At 42.0% G+C, this 22,335-nt stretch overlaps 1 protein-coding gene across 1 annotated transcript in view; it reads left to right on the top strand.

The window, feature by feature from the left end:
* LOC125453423 (short transient receptor potential channel 6-like) overlaps positions 1 to 22,335 on the top strand; it is a 128,317-nt gene that overhangs the window by 56,310 nt on the left and 49,672 nt on the right. Inside the window, exons 3-5 of the mRNA XM_048533002.1 lie at positions 11,043 to 11,228; positions 16,601 to 16,765; positions 20,463 to 20,679. Of these exons, the coding sequence (XP_048388959.1) occupies positions 11,043 to 11,228; positions 16,601 to 16,765; positions 20,463 to 20,679 (568 nt within the window). The remainder of the gene's footprint in view (positions 1 to 11,042; positions 11,229 to 16,600; positions 16,766 to 20,462; positions 20,680 to 22,335) is intronic.

The raw sequence follows: 22,335 nt of genomic DNA, 5'->3' as shown, positions 1-22,335 counted from the left end.
TATCCAAAAACATTGCAAGAGGATAGAGAAGAAATTGCAGGGGTCTCTGGCTGATATATTTGCATCATCGTTAGCCACAGGTGTGGTCCTGGAAGACTGGAGAGTAGCAAATGTTATGCCCCTATTCAAGAGGGGCTGCAAAGAACAACCTGGGAATTGTGGACCAGTAAGCCTAATATCTGTAGTACTTGTGGGGTTTCTGAGGATAAGATGTATGTGCATTCGGAAAGACAGGATTTGATGAAGAGTAGTCAGCATGACTTTGTGCACGGGAGATCGTGCCTCACAAATTTGTTAGCGTTCTTTAATGAAGTGACCAGGAAGTTTGACAAGGGCAGGGCAGTAGACATAGTCAATATGGATTTCAGTAAGCCACTTGATAAGGTTCCATATGATAGCCTGCTTTGGAAGGTTAGATTGCATGGAATACAGGCAGAGTTGGCAAATTGGATATGCAATTGGATTGATGGTAGGAAGCAGAGAGAAATAGTGGAAAGATGTTTGTCGAACTGGAGGCCTGTGACTAGTGGTATGCCTCAGGGGTCAGTGCCGGGTCCATTGCTGTTTCTTATTTATATCAATGATTTGGATGGGAATGTACAAGGAATGATTGGTGAGTTTGTGGATGGCATTAAAATAGATGGTATCATGGACAGTGTGGAAGATTATCAGAAATTGCAGCAGGGTATTGATCAGCTAGGGAAGTGAGCTGAGAAACGCCAAATGGAGTTTAATATAGATAGATGTGAGGTGTTTCATTTTGGAAAGTCAAATCAAGGTAGGAATTTCATGGTGAATGGTAGGAACTTAAGCAACGTAATGGAACAGCAGGACCTTGGAGTTCAGGTGCATGCTTCTCTGAAAGGAGAGTCACGGATAGACAGGGTAGTGAAGAAGGCTTTTAAGACAGTGGCCTTCATCAATCAGGTCATTGAGTATAGAAGCTAAGAAATTATGAGGGTCACTGGACTCAAAACGTTAACTCTGTTTTTTCCTTCATAGATGCTGCCAGGCCTGCTGGGCATTTCCAGCAGCTTTGCTTTTGTTATTGTTGAGAAATTATGATGCAGTTGTACAGGACATTGGCAAGGCTACATTTGGAATATTGTGTTCAGTTTTGGTCACCTTGCTATAGAAAGGGTGTTACTAAACTTGAAAAAGTACAGAAGAAATTTACCAGGATGTTTCCAGGACTCAAGGGAATGAGTTATAAGGAGTCGTTGGACAAGCTGCGACCTTTTTCTTTATAGCATAGGAGACTGAGGGGGATCTTATGGAAGTGTAAAAGATCACGAGAGGCATGAATATGGTCTTTTTCCCAGGATTAGGGAAATCGAGGACTAGAGGGCATCAGTTTAAGGTAAGAGGGGAGAAAAATAAATGGGAACCTGAGGGGCAACTTTTTTTACACAGAGGGTGGTACGCAAATGGAATGAACTGCCAATGGAAGTGGTTGAGGTGGGTATATTAACAAAATTTAAAATGCTTTTGGAACAAACATGGATTGGAAAGGTTTGGAAGGATATGGACCAAATGGAGAGAAATAAGGTTTGCATGGATGGACCAGTTTGGGCCAAAGGGCCCGTCTCTGTGCTGTAGGACTCTATGACTCTATTTCCTCTTGAAATAGTCTCCCTTCAGAGATGTAGCTTTAACATCAATTGATCTACATTCCTCAGGAGTTGTTGTTAAGAAAGTCAAGGAAATTTTCAAAATTGCTTTTCCTGCCATCAGTGAATTGGCTCATATCTTCACACCCTGTTTGCCTTTTAAACTTCATGCCATTGCTTTTGTTTTAGCCTTCCAAGTCCCATCAGGAGATACCATTCTGTGCATTTACACCTATATGATGGAATTCTGAGGAAAGGTAACTGGACCTGAAACGTTAACTCTGCTTTCTCTCCACAGATGCTACCAGACCAGCTGAGCTTTTCCCGCAATTTCTGTTTTTATTTCTGATTTCAAGCATCCGCAATTCTTTTGTTTTTTATCAGCTGTGTGATGGGGCTGGTTGTCTCTTATGTGGTATCTCTACAAATACCCCAACTCTCTCTGCCTTTGTTGCTTTTGTTGTTTGATAGCTTTGATTTGCTTATCTTTTCGTTTGTTTGTGATCCTCAAGATTTCCTGCTCACATGTCCTTCTGCTTTTAGTGGTATTCCTGTGTGTGTACTACAGTATTTTTGGTGGTATTCCTGTGTGTGTACTACAGCACTTAAACCACATCCTTCATCTTGCCTATATATATATATATTTCTTATCAGCTGCTGTTGACTCCCCATCCTATTAATAAGATTATTTTTAACAGTCTGTGATCTCTTTCTGGGGCCATGTTCGCTCCCAAACTCACTGTTTGGTCTTACACTGTTTTCTTGCCTTCCGTCTTTGTGCTTTACTAATCCATGTGCCCAAACTTCTAGCCCCTCATTTTATATATTCGACCAGCTGCTATCTTTCTTTTCCTGAAACCTTCTCTGCCCTACTTATAATGTTCAGAATTTTCCATTGTCTAGAAGTCTGCTTATGCTTGATGCTTGGATGCAGTCCAATACCTTAAATGCCAATGTTGATGGGGGAGTTTCCAAATGACATTTTTGTAATCTTGCGTGCGGTCTACTGAATTCTATTATGTACTCTTTCGTCGTACTATCCTTCTTCTTTCTAAATTTGTTTCAATCTGACCATACCTCATAAGCATTCAATAAATCATCTTCTTGCTTAAATTTTTATTCATTTAAAAGATCATCCAAATTGTGATCAGATAGTGTCCATGTTCAAATAGCATCGTAGAGATGTACAGCACGGAAACAGACCCTTTGGCCCAACTTGTCCATGCCTTCCAGGTATCCTAAATTAGTGTAGATCCATTTGCCAACATTTGGCCATTATTCCTCCAAACCCTTTCTATTCATGCACCCATCCAGATGCAATTGAATGTTGTCAATGTACCACCCTCTGCCACTTTCTCTGGCATTTCATCCCATACACACACCACCTTCTGCATGGAAAAGTTGCCCCTTAGATTCCTTTTAAATCTTTCCCCTTTCATCTTAAAACTATTTCCTCTAGTTTTGGATTTCTCTATCCCAGGGAAATGACCTAGTCTATTTACCCTATCCATGCCCCCTCATGATTTTGTGAACCTCTTTAAGGCCACCCGTCAGCCTCCAATGCTCCAGGGAAAATAGCTTGAGTCAATTCCAGCCTCTCTCTGTAGCTCAGACCCTGGCAACATCCTTCTAAATATTTTCTGAACTCCTTCAAGTTTCACAACATCCTTCCTCTAGCAGGGAGACCAGTATTGCACACGGTATTCCAAAAGTGGCTTAACCAGTGTCCTGTACAATTGCAACGTGACCTCCCAACTTCTATTCTCAATGCATTGACAAATGAAGGTAAGTGCACCAAATATCTTCCTCACTATTCTGTCTACCTGCAACTGCACTTTTTGAAGGAATTATGAACCAGTACCTCAAGGTCTGTTTGTTCAGCAGCAAACACCACCCCCCACCCCCAATCCCCACCAGCCCTTACCATTCAGTGTGTAAGTCCTGCCCTGATTTGCCTTTCCAAAATGTAGCGCCTCACATTTATCTGAATTAACTCCATCTGCCACTCCTCGGCCCATTGGCCCATTTGCTTAACAACCTGTTGTACTCTGAGATAACCTGCTTTGCTGTCCACTACTCCTCCAATCATCTGCAAACTTACTAACCATACCTCCTATATTCACATCCAAATCATTTACATAAATGATGAAAAGCCATGGACCCAGCACTGATCCTTGCAGCACACTGCTGGTCACAGGCCTCCAGTCTGAAAAACAGCCCTCCACACCACCACACTCTGTCTGCCAGCTTTAAGCCAGGTCTGTATCCAAATGGCTTGTTCTTCCTGTATTCCTTGTGATTTAACTATGCTAACCAGACTTCCATAAGGAACCTTGTTGAATACGTTACTAAAATCCATATAAATCACATTCACTGTTCTGCCTGCATCAAACAATAGACAATAGACAATAGGTGCTGCAGTAGGCCATTTGGCCCTTTGAGCCAGCACCACCATTCATTATGATCATGGCTGATCATCCACAATCAGTATCCTGTTCCTGCCTTATCCCCATAACCCTTGATTCCACTATCTTTAAGAGCTCTGTCTATCTCTTTCTTGAAAGCATCCAGAGAGTTGGCGTCCACTGCCTTCTGGGGCAGAGCATTCCATATATCCACCACTCTCTGGGTGAAGAAGTTTTTCCTCAACTCTGTTGTAAATGGCCTACCCCTTATTTTTAAACTGTGTCCTCTGGTCCTGGACTCACCCATTAGCGGAAACATGCTTCCTGCCTCCATAGTGTCCAATCCCTTAATAATCTTGTACATCTCAATCAGATCCCCTTTCATCCTTCTAAACTCAAGAGTATACAAGCCCAGTCGCTCCAATCTTTCAACATATGATAGTCCCGCCATTCTGGGAATTGACCTTGTGAACCTATGCTGCACTCCCTCAATAGCAAGAATGTCCTTCCTCAAATTGGGAGGCCAAAACTGCACACAATTCTCCAGGTGCGGTCTCACCAGGGCCCTGTACAGCTGCAGAAGGACCTCTTTGCTCCTATACTCAATTCCTCTTGTGATGAAGGCCAGCATGCTATTAGCTTTCTTCACTATCTGCTGTACGTGCATGCTTGCTTTCATTGACTGATGTACAAGAACACCTAGATCTCGTTGTGCTTCCCCTTTACCTAAGGTGACTCCATTGAGATAGTAATCTGCCTTCCTGTTCTTGCCACTTCGTTATTTCTTCAAAAAACTTAATCAAGTTAGTGAGACATGATTGTCCCCACACACAGCCATGTTGACTCTTTCTAATCAGTTCTTGCCTTTCTGAATGCACACAAATCCATTCCCTCAGGATTCCTTCAACAACTTGTCAACCACCAATGTCAGGCTCACTGCTCCATAGTCCCCTGGATTTTCCTTTATCACTTTTCTGAAATAGAGGCACCAGAATAGCAAACCTGGAACTTCATCTGTGGTTATTGATGATATGAATATCTCAGCAAGTGGCCCAGCAATCATTTTGCTAGCTTCCCACAGAGTTCTAGGGTTGCTTGATCAGGTCTCGGAGATTTATCCACCGTTGCATGTCTTAGGCCATCCAGCTCCAGCACCACCTCCTCTTTAATATGGACGCTTATCAAGCTGTCGCTATTTATTTCCCCACATTCTAGATCTTGCATATCCTTCTCTACATTAAACATAGGTGCAAGAGATAATGGGAACTGCAGATGCTGGAGAATCTGAGATAACGAAGTTGACCGTTCATCAGGGTCTAGGCTCGAAAGGTCAGCTTTTGTGGTCCTAAGATGCTGCTTGGCCTGCTGTGTTCATCCAGCTCCAGACTTTGTTAACATAGATGCAAGATACTCATTTAGTACCTTTCTCCCATCTCCTGAAGTTCCACACATAGGTGGCCTTGCTGATCTTTAAGGGGTCCTATTTTCTCTCTAGTTACTCTTTTTTCCTTAATATATTTGTAGAATCCCTTTGGATTCTCCTTCACTCTATTTTCCAAAGCTATCCTAGGTCCCATTGTTACCCTTCTGATTTTCCTCTGAAGTATACGCTTACTGCCTTTATAGATTTCTAGGGATTCACTCGATCTCTACTCTGTGTACCTGCTCCCTTCTTATACTTGACCAAAATCTCAATTTCTGTAGTCATCCAGCATTCCCTACACCTACCAGCCTTGTCCTTCACCCTAACAGGAACGTATTGTCTCTGGACTTTCATTATCTCATCTTTGAAAGCTTCACAATTACCTGCAAATATCCAACCCCCAATAAACTTTTGAAAGTTCTTGTCCAATATTGGCAAAATTGGCCTTCCCCCAGCTTTTAACTTTTAGATCATTCTGTCCTTTTCTTTCACTATTTTAAAACTATTTTAGAATTATTGTCACGGGTCCCAAAGCACCTTCCCACCTACACCTTGGTCACCTGGCCTGCCCTATTTCCCAAGAGTAGGTCAGGTTTTACAGCTTCTCTGTTAGGTACATTCACATTCTTCATCAGAAATTTTTTTTGTACATACATAAAAATTCCTGTCCATCCAAGCCCCTAACAATATGGCAGTCCCAATCTAAGTTTAGGAAACTAAAATCCCCTACCATAGCCACCCAATTATTCTTAGAGATAACCGAGATCTCTTAGAGATAACTGAGATCTGCTTACAAATTTGTTTCTCAATTTCCTGCTAACTATTGGGGGGTGGGGTGTTTAAAGTATAATCCCGATAAGGTGATCATCCCTTTCTTATTTCTCTGTTCCACCCAAATAACTTCCCTGAACGTATTCCCAGGAACATCCTCCCTAAATATAGCTGTTACCGCTAATCAAAAATGCCAATCCCCTGCCTGTCTTGCTCCCCCCAACCTCTTCAATCCTTCCGATAGCATCTCTACCCTGGAACATTAAGCTCCCAGTCCTGTCCATCCTTGAGCCACATCTCTGTAATTGCTATGATATCCCAGTCCCATGTTTCTAACCGTGTCCTGAGTTCATCTGCCTTATCTGTTAGGCCTCTTGCATTGTAATAAATGCAGTTTAATTTATCTGTCCTACCTTGTTCTCTACTTTGTTCCAACCTCCCCTGTTCGTTTGAGTCGACCCTTTTCCCAACTGTACCAGTATCAGACTGATCTCTTTCCTCACTATCTCCCAGTGTCCCACCCGCCACTCACTACTGGTTTAAATTCTCTCGAGCTGTTCTAGCAAATCTCACTGGCAGTATATTAGACTCCTTTCAATTTATGTGCAATCCGTCCTTCCTATACAGAAGAGATTCCTATGATCCCAAAATGTGAATCCTTCTCCCCGGCACCTGCTCCTCAGCCACGCGTTCATCTGCTCTATCTCCCTATTCTTACCCTCACTAGCTCATGGCACTGGGATTAATGCAGATATTACTACACTGCTTTTCAAATTCCTGCCTAACTTCCTATGTTGTCTCCTCAGAATCTCATCCTTTTCTCTTTCTATGTTGATAGTTCCAACGTGTATGATGCCCTCCTGCTGGTCACTCTTGCCTTTGAGAATATTCTGCACCGTCTCTGAGAAATCTTTGGTCCTGGCTCCAGGGAGGCAGCACATTGCTCTGATGTCTCACAGTCAGCCACAAAATTGTCCAAAGCTCCATTTTTAGAAAACATTGATTGCTACTTATTCTGCTCCAGTTGGTAATAAGCATGTTAAGGCTATTCCTTGTTTCTTTTTCTGGTGAAGAAGTAGCTCAGGTCTGCATTGAAATTTCATTCTTTTACTGATTACAAGACTCACTTTCAGAAAACAGAAGAGGGTAGTCATATCCTTTATATTTTGACTTTACCACCCTCTGCTACAACTATTATACACTGGGAAATAACTGTATTTGAACAGATTTCACATCCATACTTTTACTTCAGTTCACATCACTCCATAAAACTTTCATCCCACTGATTACTAACTCTTCATATTCACAAAACAAATTCACATCCAATGAGCCCTTCCCTAATGTATCCATCACCTTTTCGCTTGTTCCCTAAAGGTCTGAAATCTTGCCTGAGACCTATAGGATAATAATATACAATAAGTGGCTAAGGCATAGGTGCTGCAATATTTAGAAATGAGGAGAGGAAAGCAAACAGGGCCATTGTCAAAGAAGAATCTTATTCTGTGTAGTACATCAAAATAATTTATCTTGAATGCTTTTTAAAAAAGTGCTGTTAAATTAAGTTTAATAGATTTTGCTTGCTTAATGAGTTTAATAGCAAAAGGATTACATGAGAGACAATGAGGCTAGCTTTCAGCTTTGAACTGACGAAGCAGGGTTATGCCATTTGAAATCAGTAGAACAAAACAAAAATAGTGCGATACCAGTTGGTATAAAATCTGAGCATGTAGCAAGAACAGCTGGATGATCCTTAATAACCACAGCCTGCTTGAAGAGTTATGTAATCTGCTGTAATAGCTTAATGATCTTGTAAGACAGCAGGTTGATATGGATAATCATCTGTAACACTGAGATGATCTGAAAGCTCAGCTGGAAAATTGTCTAAATCAGTTGGATAATCTAACAGCACAGGCCTGGCCATCTGCTACAATAAATCGACAATCTGTGAAATTAGCTGAATAATTTTAGACAACAGCTGGGTGACTTTTTGTTTAAAATAACTGAACAATTGGGGAGAACATCAGGGCAATCCATCACAGCTGCTTGATCTTTCTCCACTGTCTCTCCTTTCTCTCTTGCTCTGTCTCTTTCTCTCTTTCTCACTTAGTGATCTGAAAAGAATGTTGTTGATGTGGAAGCTTATCTACTAGCTGGCAGAGTTGCTATAAAAAATGTATGATTGGCTGTGATAACTGCTTCAAACCTATGGATGATGCACTTGGAGAAGTTGCTATAAAGACTGGGGTGATCTGCCACAATGATACAATGTTCTGGACCTGCTGGGGCATGTGTAACAGTTGAGCAGTCTGCCAGAAGAGTTCGACCATTCTCATTTAACAAATGGAGCATCTTCGCTATGAGTTGACTGGTCTTAATATCTGGCATAATCCTTCATTAAAAATCTGGTGATCTGCTATAACTGCCGGATGGTCTGCTGCATTAAGTCTGCCGTACATTATTCTCAGGGAAATACAATCCTGTAGAGAAGGAAAACAGAAATTGATTTCATGTTTAAAAGGAGATTCTGAAAGAGGGGTTTTCGGATTACTGATATTCATTTTGCCCTTAGCTACATTAGAGGTTTATAAACTAACAATAAAGATTGTAAAATAATCTCTGTAGAAAGATGTGGAGGTACTACAGAAGGCTCATACACTGGTGCTGCAGTGCACTCTGCTGTTGGCTGTTAGGATATGGCCTCATGGTTTGTGAAGATTTTTTAGACCAGTTCTTCTACTAGTTTTAACTCTTTAAATAACTATAGCTTTTTCAAACAGAGGATGGTGCATATATAGAGAGAGCCGACAGAGGAACTGGTGGAGGCTGGTACAATTATGACATTTGAAAGACATTTGGATGGGGACATGAACAGGAAGAGTTTAGAGGGATATGGACCAAATGCTGGCAAATGGGACTCGATCAGGTTGGGATGGCTGATTGCAGGTTACACCTCTTAAAAGTCAGATGAAGAAAGACTCGTCTGTCCAAACCTTTTCTGATAAGTTAACCCATCCATTTCAGGCTTTTACCTCACAGACATTTTGTGAACTGCTTTCAACAGATTTACATCTTCCCTTTAAATCAGGTGACCAACATTGCACACACTGCACCCCATGTGGCCTCACCAGTGTCCTGTATTCCTGAAGCATAACCTCCCTAATGTTGTATTCAGTTCCCCTCACAATAAACCATAACATTCTATCAACTTTCCCAATTAATTGCTGTACCTGCGAATTAGACTTATATGATTCATGCACAAGGGCATCCAGACCCCTCTGCATCCTAAAGTTCTGCAATCCCTCACTGTTTAGAAAGTATGCATCTTGTTTTATTCTTCCTGAAAAATGGACAACTTCCCTTTTCCTGATTTCTTGTTGTCACATATACCGAGATACAGTGAGAAGTGTTATCCTGCATGCTACACGGACAGATCATACCATGCAAAGAGCATCAGAGTAGCAGAACAGAGTGCAGGATACATTGTTACAGTCACAGAGAAGGCACAGAGAGAGAGAGAGATCAGAATTTGAGAGGTGAATACAAAAGTCTGATAACAGCGGGGAAGAAGCTGTTGTTGAATCTGTTTGTATGTGCTTTCAAGCTTTTACATTTCCTGCCTGGTGGAAGAGGATGGAAGAGAATGGTGTCATCAGCAAACATATAAATGTAGTTGGGGCAGAATTTGGCCACACAGCCATGTGTGTATCAGGGGTATAAGGCAGCTAAGTACACAGCCTTGCAGGGTACCAGTGTTGAGGATAATCATGCAGACGGTGTTGTCACTATCCTTCCTGATTGTGGTCAGTGGATCAGGATCCAGTTACTGACAGAGGAGCTGAGACCTAGATCTCAGAGTTCAGAGGTGAGTTTGTTTGGAATTATGGTGCTGAAGGCAGAGCTGTAGTTAATGGGTAGCATGCAAGTATCCTTGTTATCCCACTGTTCCAGGGACAAGTGTAGAGCTAGGGAGATGGTGTCTGCCATGGTCCTGTTGCACCAGTAGGCAAATTGCAAAGGATCAAGCCAGTTTGGTAGCCGAGAGTTGATGTGAGCCATGGGGAACCTCTCAAAGCACTTCACAATGATGGATGTCAGGGCCACTGGGTGATAGTCATTGCTTCACGTAACATGTGTTTTCTTTGGTGCCAGGATAATAGGGATCTTCTTGAAGGAGGTGAAGATTTCAGATCATTGTAAGGGGAAGGTGGTTGATCTTTCCTATTATCAACATTTAAGCATTTTATGTTTGTATTAGAGCAAACAGACTAATTTTCAAACATCCAATTGAAGGAACTATTTCTACTTAGTGAATATATAGAAAGTGATGAATTTAGGGTGTACGGAGATAATGCTGGAGAGTGGGACTAGCTGGGCAGCTCTTTTGGGAGCTGGTACTGACACGATGAGGAGAATGGCCTCCTTCTGTCCTGTAAAGTTCTATGCTTCTTTATATAAATGTTTTAATAACATCTTGGCCTATGTTTTTAGGTGTAGTGTTAAACAACAAGCTATAAGAATGACCCAAAGGGTTTTTTCTAAATTATCAGCCATGGACTTTTGGTGTAATCTGCAGAATTGATGGGAAATGCCAAGTGGGAAGGGAAATATGCTTATAGCTGTACTTTGGCTCATTGGACCATTGGAAGTGGGTGCCTCCTACTAACTTTATAAAACACAGCCAAACCATGCTGGAGGGCACTAGTCCGTACAATGTCCATTAAAACCTGTCAGATTGATTGTTGAGAAATTTTAATACTATCGTAACCAATGAATCGCGAGCATTCAAATAAAGACTCCCAACAGGTTAATCGCTTCAAATTTGTGTTTTGTCAGAATGATTACAAAAAATTATCTATGCAATGCAAAGACTTTGTTGTTGGACTTCTGGACTTGTGTCGGATTACTGAAGAAGTGGAAGCCATTTTGAATGGGACCATGAAGATCAACCCCAGCATTAACCAAGAGTTTCGGCCCAGCCTTAGCCGATTAAAATTGGCCATAAAATATGATGTCAAAAAGGTATGGAATATTTTTAATGTTTTAATAGGCTTGTATGTTATACATTCTTAATTAATTTTTTGGTATGATTGTGAATTTATTTTATTCTCCATGTAAGTGGGTTCATTCCATTCTTAATTGCACAATTATACAATCGTATAATCAGAATTACTTGAGAGCTGATCAAAAGAGATTATTTTATTCAGAATAGCTGAGTACATGTCATAGACTCTGGAAGCTTGGAAACAGGTCCTTTGGCCCACTATTTCCATACGGACCAACAAACACCAAACTACACTTGTCCCATTTACCTGCCTTCGATCTATAGGTTACTATTCCCTGGCATTTTAAATGCTTGTCCAGATGCTTCTTAAATACTGTGAGAGTATCTGCCTCCACCTCCCTCTCAGGCAGCACCTCCCATATTTCTACCACCTTCAGGATGAAAAGGATTTTTCTCCTGTTTCCTCTAGGCCACTTCGCCCTTACTGTAAAGTTAGCAGACTGGTCTTACACACATCAGGCATGGGAAGAAAATTCTCATGATCTACTTTGACTATGCCTCTCAGAATTTTAAACATCTCAATCAGATCCCCCCTCGGCCTCCTCTGCTCCGGGGAAAACAAACCCAGCCTATCCAGTCTCTCCTCATAACTGAGACATTTCCTTCCCAAGCAACATCCTGGTGAATCTCCTCTTTACCCTCTCCAGTGGAGGGACTAGTTCACTCATTGTATTGCCCTTGTAGTCAAAGCTTGACAAACATTCACCGCGTGGCTGCTGTTAAATGTCCTGCTACGTGTGTCTAATAAGTGGGAATCATTAATGGCTGTAGGTAGTGTAAGGGGAGGTGGTGGCAAATTGCTAATATCGCTAGATTAATAATCTAAAACACCAGGTTAATGTTTACAAGATACAGGTTCAAATCCCACCATAGCAGATGCTGAACTTTGAGTTCAATAAAAGCTGGAGTAAAAAGCTAGCTGCTATATTTTAGAGATAATGGGACCTGCAGATGCTGGAGAAACCAAGATAACAAAGCGTGAAGCTGGATGAACACAGCAGGCCAAGCAGCATCTTAGGAGCACAAAAGCTGACGTTTCGGGCCTAGACCCTTCATCAGAAAAGATTTTTAGCTTGGGTTATGTTAAGACTACCATCCTTTATGACAAGATATTGCGCTAGTCCTTACTTGGTCTGCCTTACAGGTGATTCCAGAACCACCACAATGGTAGGCTTTTAACTTTCCACCCCAGCCAGCATTGCCTGCACCTCAGAGAGAATTCAACTTCAATGGGAAAACAAAACACTAGCTTGTTCTCCCTCCATGGATGCTGCCTGATGGGCTTTGATCTCCAAAATGATTGCATAAGCATCTGTACAATAACTCGAAAGACTGATAACCATTCTTTAGGCGATGTGGTCACCTATCTTATTAATCAAAGAATAAAATAAAATTAACTGCATCTTTGAATATGTTATTGGGGCAGACTTTATATCTCTAAAGACTGCAAAATTGTAGGCATTCACTATCGTTACAGTGTAAATCTAGTAGCAACGTTGCCATTCAAATATGCACAGTAAAAATTGCAGAAAATCAGAAGCTGTTGTTTGTGGTAACTTGATCTGCCACACTGTGTTACTGCAGGCTTTTGGCGATACAATCAGCACTGAATCCATTATTTATTGTGAACTTCAATTTTTTCACACTACGTTAAACTAAAAAATTATTGAAAGTGTTAAGCCTTGATGAATGAGGTCTGATTGAATAGCTAATGGTGCAAATGAGGATGTGGGCTGGCACGATGGCTCATTGGTTAGCACTGCGGCCTCACAGCACCAGGGGCCTGGGTTTGATTCCCGCCTCGGGTGACTGTCTGCGTGGAGTTTGTATACTTCCCCTGTGTCTACATGGGTTTCATCTGGGTGCTTTGATTTCCTCCCACAGTCCAAAGATGTGCAGACTAGGTGGATTGGCCAGGCTAAATTGCCCGTGGTGTTCAGGGGTGTGGAGATTAGGTGGTTTAAAGGGGATGGGTTGGTGTGGCCTTGTTAGGCCGAAGGGCCTGTTTGTACGTTGTAGGGATTTTATGATATGATATGATAAATACTGCAGACCAACCACCTAACCCCGAATAAAACTAACTTTAACAATCCGGAGTACCATTCCTAACATTTCATAATAAAAAGTTAAAAGTTACTTATTCCTGGTGCAGCTGTAGCAACCACAGTTTTGAGGGTGTGCATTCCAGATCCTAACTACTTCAGCTGTCAGAAAGGCACTTCTGAAAAGGTGTCCCTGGACACAAAATGTTAATAGTGTTTCTGTGTTCAGTGCCAGACCTGCTGAGTTTCTCCAGCATTCTCTACGTGGATTTCTCTCCATTTACTCTGCCTAGCCCCCTTATAAGTTTGTGCTCTGCTGTCAGATTTTCTCTCAATCTTCTCTTTAAGGTGAACAACAACAACTTCCCAAATATCCTCTTCCCTGAAATTATTTTTATGAAGTTTTCAATTATTTTCTATTTAAAAGTTTCCATTATCAGGAGTCCTAGTCAGCAGGTCATGCCTAGCTAAGGTGGGCTACCTATGTATATGTTGGTAAAATCTGGTTATTAATCTTGAATACTAGCACAGTTAAAGCAGAAACTGAAGTGATGATTAAATACTAGGAGGACTGGGATGAGGCATTTACGTGCTCCTCAGTTCAAAGAGAAGATCATCCTTGATCGTTTTTGCTCCAGACCCAATGAGGCTGGGTCCAGTATTGAGCTTCTCTGGCATGTGCACAGTTTCAGATGCAGCCAATGAAGTGGGAGTTTAGAGAACCTGCAGTGTGGAATATCAAGTGGGAAATTAGACCAGGTCAGACCAGCTCTGTTCATGATGCACTGATTTTGGATAGAGTTGAGGTACCCCTGCAGATCTGGTCCCAGGACACTTTGGATGTTAGAAACAAGGACTCTTTCAGAGGAGGGGAGCATCAATTATCCTTTGCAGGTAAGGGTCAGGGATCCTTTACTGGAAGGAGTATCAGACACCTTTGGGAAGGTTAGCTGTGGAGAAGGTTGTGTATAAAGAGTACAGAAACTCCTTGGAGCTGTCCAACATACCTTGACCTGTCAACTTGTATCAACAAATGTTGACCCTATCAAAAAAGGAGCTTGCATATTTTAAATGGTGGGGACTACCATTGACCAAAAACTGAACTGAACCATCCATATAAACACTGTGGGTACATGTGCATGTCAGAGCCTGAGAAATCTACAGGGAGTAGCTCACCTCTTGTCTTCTTGATACTTGTCCACCATCTGTAAGGCACAGGTCAGGAGTGTGATGAAATGTCCCCACTTAGCTGGATGAGTGGAGTACCACAATACTCAAGCAGCTCGACACCATCCAGGACAAAGCAGCCTGTTCAACTGGCACCATATCCCCCATCTTCAACATTCTCTCCCCCATCATGCAAATTGCCAGCTGTGTACCTCATTTGCAAGATGCTCTGGAACAACTCAGCAGCAGCCAATTCTGATAAAAAAATCCTTCCAAACTGTTACCTTTATCACTTAAAAGGACAAGGGCAGCACATACAAGGGAATACCACTTTCCCTTCGAGTCAGGTATCATCCTGTCTTGGAACTAGATCCTGATCACTAACAGGGGTCAAAATCCTAAAACTCCTTCCACAACAGCACAGCAGATGTTTTCAGCCAGTGACGCCCACAAAGCATGAAGGAATTAAAAAAAAACATAAAATCATACTGTATAGAGGAGGCCCTTTGGCCCTTCAAGCCTGTACTGTCAAAAACACACTACTTGCCTATACTAGCCCCATTTTCCCACTAGGCCCATCGCCTTAAATGCTATGATATTGCTCATCCAAGTACATGTTAAAGGTTGTGAAGTGTCCTGCCTCAACTACTCTCTCAGGCAGTGCATTCCAGGCTCTCACCACCCTCTGAGTGAAAAGGTTTTTCCTGAAATCTCCTCTAAACCTCTAAACTTTCACTTTTAAAATTATGATCCCTTGTTATTGATTCTTAACTAAGGGGAACAGCTGCTTTCTATTCACCTGGTCCATGCCCCTCATAGTTTTATTAATCTTATATACCTCTATTAGGTAGCCCCCACCCCTCCCAACCTTCTCTCTTCCAAGGAAAACAACCTGACCTTACCCAGCCTCTCTTCATTGCTGAAATGCTCCATCCTAGGCAACATCCTGCTGAATCTCCTCCACACTCCCTCCAGTACAATGACATTCTTCCTATAGTGTGGTGAGCAGAGCTGCATGCAGTATTCCAGCTGTGGCCTGACCAAAGTTTTGTGCAGCTCCAACATAACCTCCCTGCTCCTGGAAAATGATAAAGACACGTGTCCTGTATGCCATCCTAATCACCTCTATAACCTGTCCTGGCACCTTCATTGATCTGTGGAAGAGCTCCCCAAGATCCTTACCTCACATTTATCAGGATTAAACTCCATCTGCCGCTAATCTGCCCATTTGACCAATCCTCCTGTAACCTAACACCTTCCCACTCACTATCAACCATCCAGCCAGTCTTTGTGCCATCTACAAACTGACTTATCATCCTCCCCCATGTTGTTGTCTACATCATTTATGAATATCCCAACTAATAAGGGACCCAGCTTGATCCCTGTGATATGCTACTGCATTCTGGTCTCCAGTCACACAAACACCCTTCTACCACCACCCTCTGTCTCCTGTCACTGAGCAATATTGGATCTATCTTGCCACGTTACTCTGGATTCCACAAGCTTTTACATTCTTTATCAGCTTTCCATGTGAGACCTTGTTAAAGACATTGCTGAAATCACAGAAATTATATCAATTGCTCTGTATTCATCCAAACACTTGGTCACCTCTTCAAAACTCCACTAGATTTGTTATGTATGGCCTCCCCCTGACAAAGCTATGCTGAGCAATCTCTTTATTACTGGCTGAAACGATAGGTAAGGAAGAGCTCAGCCAGAGAGGCCATGCTTACAATTGCACTGCTATATCAGAGTGCATTGTATATTAATATAAAATAATTAACCAACAAAGGCGTGAAATTATATCAAATAATAGTCTAACAGCTGGATTTTGAAAATTCAATCACTTTTTATTTGTTACAGAGAAGAAGTTGCAAAGAAGTTTGTAACTTGAAAACATATCAACAAACTTCCATATCTGGATTTATTTAAAAGATTAAAATACCTTTTAATGATTTATGTGTTTATATAATTAATACATTTATCAACTTAGTTGTTAGATGAACATTTGAAAGAGTATTACATTAGAAATGTCATTTTTAAAATATCAAATATCTTCAGTTTCTCTCATAGCTTTCATTTTCATTTCCAACTTACATTGTGACCTTTCATTTTTGAAGTTTGTAGCTCACCCAAACTGTCAGCAGCAACTTCTATCTATCTGGTATGAAAATCTCTCAGGACTACGCCAGCAGTCAATAGCAATCAAGTTTCTGGTTGTACTTGCTGTAGCGATTGGCCTCCCATTTCTGGCCTTGTGCTATTGGACTGCGCCCTGCAGTAAGGTTGGTCATTTTCAATGTTCAACTTTGAAACTATTTTCAGGTTGTGGATGCAGACCCAAACAGCTGAGTGCAAACATTCTAATCTTATTTCCTGGGGAGTAAGTTGTGCTGTGGAGATATGTATTCAAATCCCTTTCTCCACTTGTGAGATGGTTGACTAGAACATTTTAGGAATATAATTCCAGCTGGAATACAATGCTGCTTAGCTTTTGTCTCACCAATGTTTTTCTTATTTAAATATCTGCAAATGCGTTTCACAGCAGTTGTCAATTTTATTTTGTTGATCTTATTAACTGAGAGGGAATTAGTGCAGTATTAATTACATTAGATTCCCTACAAAGTGGAAACAGGCCCTTCAGCCCAACAAGTCCACACTGCCCTTTGAAGCATCCCACCCAGACCCATTCCCTTAGAACCCACACACCCCTGAACACTACGGGCAATTTAGCATGGCCGATCCAACTAGCTTGCACATCTTTGGACTGTGGGAGGAAACCGGAGGACCCTCAGGAAACCCACGCAGACACAGGGAGAATGTGCAAACTCCACACAGACAGTCGCCTGAGGCTGGAATCGAACCCGGGTCCCTGGCGCTGTGAGGCTGCAGTGCTACCCACTGAGCCACCGTGCCGCCCCAATTTATTGATTTTATCTAATCTTTCTACATATTTCCTCTTGCTTTCTCCCATCAAAAAGAACAAAAGAACAGAAGAGAAACGTGACACTGGAATGGTCCTTTGGCCCTCCAATCCTGTGCTGATCATCATATCTTAACTAAACTAAACAACGAACCAGGCAGAATTAGAGGAGCAGGAAAGCTGATGTTTCAGGTTGGAACCCTTCTTCAGAAATGGAGGAGAGGAAGGGGGCTCTGAGATAAATAGAGACAAGGGGAGGTGGTGTTAGAAGGTGGATAGTGGAGCAGATAGGTGGAGAGAAGACTGACAGGTCAAGGAGGTGGGGATGAAGCTAGTAAAGGTGAGTGTAGGTAGGAAGTGGGGATGAGGATTGGTCAGTGAGAAGGGAGGGGTGGATAGGTGGGAGAGAAGAAAGACATGTCAAGGAGCTGGGGATGAGAGGGGTCTGGTCTTAGGATGAGGTCAGGAGTGGGGAGATTTTGAAGCTAGTAAAGTCTACATTGAGATCATTGGGTTGGAGGGATCCAAAGTGGAATATGAGGTGCTGTTCCTCCAGTTTCCGGGTTGCATCGTTGTGACACTGGAGGAGGCCCAGGATGGACGTGTCATCCAGGGAGTGGGAGGGGGAGTTGAAGTGGTTCACGACTGGGAGGTGTTGTCATTTGTCATGAGCCGGACATAGACCTCCCTTCCACTCCCCCATTTCTGAAGAAGGGTCCAGACGCGAAATGTCGGCTTTCCTGCCCCTCTGATGTTGCTTGGCCTGCTGTGTTCATCCAGCTCTACACCTTGTTATCTCAGACTCCAGATTGGCAGTTCCTACTATATCTAAAAAATAAACCTTCTGCCCTTATTTGGCCTGTATCTCCCTTTTCCCTCCCAATTCATCTAACCATCCAGATGCCTTTTACATGTTGCCAACATGCCTGCATCCACCATCTCTTCTGGCAGTGCGTTCCAGGTTCCGACCACTCTCTGTGTGAAAAACTTCCCTCGCACATCTCCCTTAAACTTTGCCCCTCTCACCTTGAACCTGTGCACCCTCATAATTGAAATGTCAGTCCTAGGAAAAAGCTTTCCACCCTGTCTATGCCTCTCAATTTTGTAGACCTCAACCAGGTCACCTTTCCAGTGAAAGCAATCCTAGTCTTTTTAACCTTTCCTCATAGCCAATGCCCTCTCAACCGGGCAACACCCTGGTGAACTTTCTGTGTTCTCTCTTGAAAGCTTCCACATCCTTCTGGTGATGTGGCGACCAAAACTGCACACAATACTCCAAATGTTGCCTCACAAGGGTTTATAGCTGCTACATGGTTTGTCAACTCCTGTATCTAATACCCTGGCCGATGAAGGCGAGCATGGTGTGTGTCTTCTTAATCACCTTTTTTCATTCGTTCGCAGAATGAGGGCATTTCTGACTAGGCAGCATTTATTGCCCATCTCTAATTGCCCAGGGAGAGTTAAGGGTCAACAACATTCCTGTTGGCCTGGAGTCACATGTAGGCCAGGCCAGGTAAGGGTGGCAGTTTCCTTCCCTAAAGTACATTAGTGAACCAGATGGGGTTTTCCGACAATCGGCAATGAACTCATGGTCACGATTAGACTCCTAATTCCAGATATTTATTGAACCGAAATTCCACCATCTGCCACTTTGGGAATCAAACCCAGGCCCCCAGAACATTATCTGGGTCTCTAGATTAACAGTTCAGCAATAATACCCCTTGACCACTGTCTCCCTGTGGCCATCGGTGTTGCCACTTTCAGGGAGCTGTGGACCTGCACGCCCAGACTCATTTGAATGTTAATGTTCCTAAGGGCTCTGCCATTTACAGTATAATTCACACTTAAATTTGATCCTCCAAAATGCATCACCTGACATTTATCTGGATTAAACTCCATCTGCCATTTCTTTACCCGAGCCACCAGTCTATCTATATCCTGTTGTATCTTTTCTCGATTGTTGGCATTGTCAGCAACTTCACCAATCTTTGTGTCGTCTGCAATCTTACTCATCAGGCCTCCCACATTTTCCTCCAGATCATTTGTATGTACTATAAACGATAGAGGACCTAAGACAGATCCCTGTGGAACACCACTAGTTACCGGTCTCTATTCTGAAAAACATCCTTCAACCGCTACCCTCTCTCTTCTGTTGTACCCATCTCGCCAGCCCACCCTGAATCCCATGGGATTTCGTACCGATCTACCATGGGGGACTTTATCAAATGACTTACTAAAAATCCATATAAACTACATCCAGTATCCGTCCCTCATTAATTTTTGTTGTCACCTCTTCAAAAAAATTCAATCAGGTTGGTGAGATATGACCTTCCCTGTGCAAAACCATGCTGTCTGTCACTAACCAGTCCAGTTACTTCCAAATATGCACATATCTTGTCCCTCAGTATCTTCTCCAAGAGCTTCCCCAGCACAGATGCCAGGCTCACCACACATAATTTCCTGGATTATCCCTGCTTCCTTTCTTAAACAAGGGAACAACATTGGCTAATTCCAGGGTTCTGGAACCTCACCTGTGGTCAACGTTGGAAAGAAAAACATCAAATATTTCCTGTCTGTGGTGTGTGCTTTGATATTAACTCACGTTTCGCCTGCTTGAGCTTAACTTCTAACAATTGAAAGCTTCAAATTTGATTCATGGCATTGAACATTTGTGGCTTTTGCTCAACTCCAATTTGTGTTTGTGAGTGGTTATCTTAAAAATCATATCTTGATTAGGCAATATAAATTACAGTTACAAATTAATGATGCAAATAATAGATCAGTGGATATGGGTCAGACTATAAAGTATATGTCTCACTGCAAGAACACACTTGGAGGTCAATAAATGAGAGTAATTTTGGCACAAATAAAAGCTTGTAAAAACAGAGAGAATTGCTCGTAAAAATGAAATGCTTTGAGGGGATGAGTGAATAAAATTAAATCCAGTGATACCTAATTACAATGGTAAACATTTTCTTAGAATCTCGCAATTTTTGAATTTTTTTCACGAAGATGGTAAATAATGCAGTAAACTGTGAATTTGTTTTGTGGCCCTACAGCTGGGGAAGATCTTGCGAGCACCATTTATGAAATTTGTAGCCCACGGAGCTTCTTTCACTGTTTTTCTTGGCCTGCTGATTATGAATGCAGCTGACAGGTTTGAAGGCACCAAACTCCTGCCAAATGAGTCAACGACTGATCACCCCAGACAGCTCTTCAGAATGAAAACAACTGGCTTCACATGGATGGAAATTTTAATAGTTTCCTGGGTAGTAGGTAGGCATTTATTTTGGATTTCAATTTAGTGCACTGTAACTCAGCATTTTTGAACTTTATTGATGAAGCATTTTAACACAAGCTGAGCAACATTATGTCAGAAAAACAAAGAAACTGCAGATGCTGTAAATCAGGAACAAAACAGAAGTTGTTGGAAGAGCTCAGCAGGTCTGGCAACACCTGTGGAGAGAAATCAGAGTTAATGTTTCACGTCCGTTGACCCTTCTTCAGGACTCAGCAAGAGTCACTCGACCCGAAATTCTGATTTCTCGCCACAGATGAAACAACAAACAAAGAAACAAAGAAACCCACAGCACAGGAACAGGCCCTTCGGCTCTCCAAGCCTGCGCCGATCAAGATCCTCTGTCTAACCTGTCATCTATTTTCCAATGGTCAGTGTCCATTTGCTCCCTACCCATCCATGTACCTGTCCAAACATATCTTAAAAGACGCTAACGTGTCTGCGTCTACCACCTCCGCTGGCAACGCGTTCCAGGCGCCCACCACCCTCTTGTGTAAAGAACTTTCCACGCATATCTCCCTTAAACTTTCCTCCTCTCACTTTGAACTCATGACCCCTAGTAATTGAGTCCCCCACTCTGGGAAAAAGCTTTTTGCTATCCACCCTGTCTATACCCCTCATGTTTTTGTAGACCTCAATCAGGTCCCCCCTCAATCTCCGTCTTTCTAATGAAAATAATCCTAATCTATTCAACCTCTCTTCATAGCTATCAGACCTGCTGAGCTTTTCCAGCAATTACATCAGAAAAGCAGTTTTCTACTGGGAACATGGATGATGCAGTTTGAACAACAGTTTGCACAGTAACAGAAGAACTTGTATTATGAAACATATCTGCAGAGACAGTCTAAGCTGTGAAACAAACATTTGGGAGTCCATGTGAAGGGTAAATAAATTTTACTGTAAGATCCCACCAATCCTATTGAGTGTGTGATCTGGTTTCTTGGGTTAAACACTAACACCAGCTTGATATGCCCTGTACTTTAGCCAATGCAACATATACCACAAAGTCTAGGTTCTTGTGAGACACATATCTTGAAGTTCATGAACAATTATTTACACTGTTATTAGGTCTAAGACTTAATTGTAATCTAACTTCCTGAGGTTACAGCTATATTACATGATTACAACACAACATGTGATTGGCTAAAGTTACTCCATTCCCTTGATGACAGAAGTGAAGTGAAAGCCTTCACATGGAATGTCAGATATCATGACATTGTAACCATCTAATTATCTTATTACCCATTTAAGGCATTTCCGGGATCAGTGCGATAATACAGCAGTACAAAAGAAGATGCAGTTAATGAACAACAGTAATTTGAACTTGTATTGTTTTAATGTTGAAAAATGTCTTGAAATGCCTCATAAAATTGCTATGAGATAAAAATTGATATTGAGAAAGGAGGGACTTGGATGTGGTTCTTAATGAGCTGGTTTATTGTGGGTCTTTGTGGAAGACAGCGAGCTGGCCAATGAAGGTGGAAGAAATAAGAGAGTTTAAGTCCCAACCATGTCCACTAGTCAAATGTCCAGGAGGCCAGAACTGGAGAAATGTAGAATACTTGGAGGACGAGATATCTTGAGGTGTCTATGGGAGTGGCGAGGATCAAGAGCTTAAAAGAAATTATCTAGGA

Source organism: Stegostoma tigrinum, chromosome 6, assembly GCF_030684315.1.
Source record: "Stegostoma tigrinum isolate sSteTig4 chromosome 6, sSteTig4.hap1, whole genome shotgun sequence".
NCBI lineage: Eukaryota > Metazoa > Chordata > Chondrichthyes > Orectolobiformes > Stegostomatidae > Stegostoma > Stegostoma tigrinum.
Note: the sequence above shows the minus strand (reverse complement) of the source record. Positions and strands in the feature narration are given on the sequence as shown.